At 57.9% G+C, this 3573-nt stretch overlaps 1 protein-coding gene across 1 annotated transcript; it reads left to right on the top strand.

Annotated features, from left to right (window-relative positions):
• LOC108522787 (uncharacterized protein CXorf49-like) lies at positions 1–1943 on the top strand. The gene is made up of 4 exons (XM_017863224.1): positions 1–336; positions 1096–1141; positions 1701–1742; positions 1849–1943. Exons 1-3 carry the CDS (start codon positions 1–3, stop codon positions 1739–1741), a joined length of 423 nt encoding a protein of 140 aa, XP_017718713.1. The 3' UTR covers position 1742; positions 1849–1943.
• The last annotated feature ends 1630 nt before the right edge of the window (positions 1944–3573 follow it).

Below are 3573 nucleotides of genomic sequence, written 5' to 3'. Positions count from 1 at the left end.
ATGACTGGCATCGGGGCCAACCAAGAGTCCGTGTTCCGATTGGTTAAAGCCCAGAGGCCGCTACCAACAAAGGGCACGCTGGTTGGTAGAGGGAGACCAATGAGAAGTCGCGGCACTGGCGTCAAGTGCGCGTGCGGAAGCCACGGGCTGTCGGGGACATCTCCTACTTCCGCCTGGGATGAGGGTGGCGGTGTCCCGAAGGCCTCGCTGTTCCTGTTGCGTGGCCCAGTCCGCTGGGCTTGGCTGGACTCGGCTCTACCCTTCCACCGTTACTGGGACGACCGTCTCCCCACAGCCCAGGCTGCCCAGACTGGCGCCATGAGCTCCCCCGACAAGGTATCCGTTTGTGGGGCTGGTTTCGACCTGGAGGGTGGCGAGCAGGCTGGCTCCTGCGTGGCCAGCCCCAGAGCCCCACAGGGCCAGGGCCACGGCCTCGATTTGGGGGCGCCAGGCAGCCTCGAGGGCCAGAGCGGGTTCACAGATCCCAAGGTTTTCAGCTTCCAGTCTGAGAGCGAATTGATAGAGCAGGGAAAGGTGGTGCTCTGGGGCCAGGAAGGCCGGCCTGGCACCCCAGTTGACGACCAAGGGGACGTTGTGGACTACTCGTCCTACCTGGCTGATGAACCAGCCGCCATTGTGCCGCCACCCAGTGTCCAAGGACAGCCGTCCCCAGAAGGCGCCGCTGCCGAAGGGTGGGCTGACAAGTGGGAGGACCTAGAGGTCGGTCCCAGTGGGAGAGGCGTGCTGGGCCCCAGCCCTGGAGAATGGCAGCAGGCCTCCACTGGCCCCCGGGAGCCCAGGGTTGTCCTCGGGTAATGCTTCGTGTGGCTCCTAGAAATAGAAGTCCATGTTAGACAGTGGGATCCGTGTCCAGGTTAAACTGACTTTTGTGTCCCCCCGCCCTGCCCCATCACCACCTTCTGCACCCCACAGAGAGAGGATGCCTCTTTTACATTGAGGGTTTCATGCCAACCCACCTCGCCACTGGGCTGCAGGCTATGGGGGCCGTCAGGGCTGAGGGAGACAGGGAAGACGAGGAGAGAGGAGGCCAGAATTGACTAACCATTTCTCTTCCTCCGGCGTCTGCCGGCCTAGTGCATCCGGCTGCAGAGGGAAATTGAGGACCTTACACAGCAACTAGGTATGATGGAGCCCTGGCTGGGACAGGGATGGACAGCGGTGTCTTTCTGCAGGCGTGGGGGGCGGGAGTGGGCTGTAGGTACAGGTGGCGTCACTGGGACTGACTTTCCTTTGGGGAAGAGAATGAAGGAAAGCCCGGCCCTGGAGCCTTCTGTGTCTTTCCAGCTAGGGGTGTGCACAGACAGCAGTGTGTCGTCTGAACTCCGTGTACACTTAGTCCACGAGTCCCAGAACTCTCCTTCTGTTAGGAGAGTTAGAGATACCGCATGTGTTTTCCCTTTGACTGCTGCCTGGTACGGCTTGTACGGTTTTTGCTTGCTGGCTGGCTTATCTGTCTTTGAAACACGTTCTGAATGAACGGTTCTGGGATGGCCCAACACCTGAGAACCACTTTCCCGCTTAGAAGGCATTTCCACATTTAATTCAGGTGACGGGTGGGTGAGTCAGTACCAGGGCTGGAGGGGTTTCTGGTTGCAGGGCTAGGTGATTCCCCACGCGGGCAGGGGGTGGATTTCTGTTTCCCTGGGTCTGGAGTGCCCGGGTCTGCCTCTCTGTTTCAGCAGCCATGCAGTTCTTCAGTGACAAGTTCCAGGAGCTTTGAAGTGAGTGTTGCACACACCATGCCCCTTCCCACAGTCCCGGCAGCTTAGGAGGGCTGTGTGCTGGCCCTGGCTGGGGGCCAGTCCCTGAGCCTGCTCTGTTTCACAGGTTGGAGCCAGCATCCGGGGCTGCAGCCAAGCGAGTTTCCTCCTTACCCTCCTTAGCCAGGGCTTCTGCTCTTCCACTGCATTTGCATACTTCCCAACGCAGTTGAAAGCAGTTTGAAATAAAGTCGTTCTCATATTCTGCGGTCTGTGGTCTGCCCTCTCTGTGATTGTTGGGAGTGTTGGGGTGTGCCGGGTGTTGCTCCGTTCCCTTGCGCTGGAAGAACAGTTCCCCTGGCGCTCTGTGGCGGGCCCTCTCCCTGCAGAGCGTCTGGGCCGGCCTCTGAGCAGCAGCCCTGCACTCAGGCTCACCATAGTGCCCTGGGTCTAGGTGCTGTGGGGACCCTGCCCAGCCACAGCAGCATTTCCTGCCTTTCTCCTACACGCCTTGCTCATGGTCCCTCCTTTTCTCCTCCCACTTTGGGGTCTCTCAGGTCCCCTTCTTCAGTGCTATTCTCTCTCCCCTTCAGCAGGAACTGCTGGCCTCCTTTGAGAACCCCTGTCTATCTCACCTTTCCTCCTGCAGTTCACTGTCCCTGTTTGTCCTGTCACCGTCCTTTCCATCATGAGCATCCTTGCTCTCCCCCGTGACTTGACGCCGGTGGCCTTTCCTGCATGGTTATTTCCGTGCTGTTGAGGAACACGACGGAGCCCAGTCCTGTTTCTGGAGCCATTATTTCCCTCCAGTGCCACCATGCACACAGTCAGGTCATCTGGGCCAGTAACCTGCGTGACATTCTCAGCTTATCTTAGTCCTCACCTTTGAACCTCAGTTACCAAATCTCCCTCTTTACTTTCAGCAGCCATGTGGAGGCAGAAGCCACATCCCGGTGGGTGCCTGAGTCAAAGGGAAGGTACATGGAGTGTGGAAGAAAAGGGCAAGATAGTCTCTTGGTTGGAGGTGGGGGCACTGAGTCTGTTCCAGCGCCTGTGGACCAACCTGGTGGAAACTGCTCGCAGGCACCTACACAGAAGGTGGCTTCCATATCCTTGGTCTATAGGTGGCCAGCAGCTCCTTCTGCAGCCGGTGAGCTCCATACCCTTGATTTGAAAATGGCCAGCTGCTTTCCAGGGCAAGTGTGGATGCTAGGCCTGGCTGGTCTTCGATGGTCCCTGTGAAATATCATTTCACCACCCCCAAGGCTGCAGGTTTTTGTGGACGTAATATTTTCGTGTCCCTGGTCAGTCTTCCAGACTGCCTCCTGAGGTCACACGAGATTTCCTCGAGCTCTCTCTTCTGCCTTCACCCTCCCTGACAGTTAAGATTGCCTCGTTCCTTCAGCCGGCATCCTGGGCTGGGCAGGCCCCAGATTCGGGCACAGATTCTGGTTCCATTGAGGAGGTGTGTGTAGGTTCTGCCTGCTCCCATTGCCAAGAGACGGGGTGTTGCGAACAGACGAAAAGAATAGAAATGCAGGTACCATTCAGGGTTAGCGTGTGTGTGTGTGTGTGTGTGCGCGCGCGCGCGTGCGTGAGTATGCCCCTGCTAACACCTGCTTGGGAATCAAATTAACCGTGGGTGCTGTCCCTTGAGCGAGAATGGACCGATTCACGGAGTGGAAACACTGGTGAGGGATCTGTGAAGGATCGAATTCCCAATAGCAGGGCTGGGATTTACCTTTCGCAAGAGGTTTTGTTCAATTCTAACACCTAGGAGGGTGTGGAGTGGGACGAAGGGGATGTCTCCAAACACAGGGACGGGTGTCGGGGCTCTCAGAATGCTGGAGGT

This window comes from Rhinopithecus bieti, unplaced genomic scaffold (assembly GCF_001698545.2).
Source record: "Rhinopithecus bieti isolate Rb0 unplaced genomic scaffold, ASM169854v2 scaffold_69960, whole genome shotgun sequence".
Classification (NCBI taxonomy): domain Eukaryota; kingdom Metazoa; phylum Chordata; class Mammalia; order Primates; family Cercopithecidae; genus Rhinopithecus; species Rhinopithecus bieti.
This window is presented reverse-complemented; position numbering and strand designations above follow the sequence as displayed.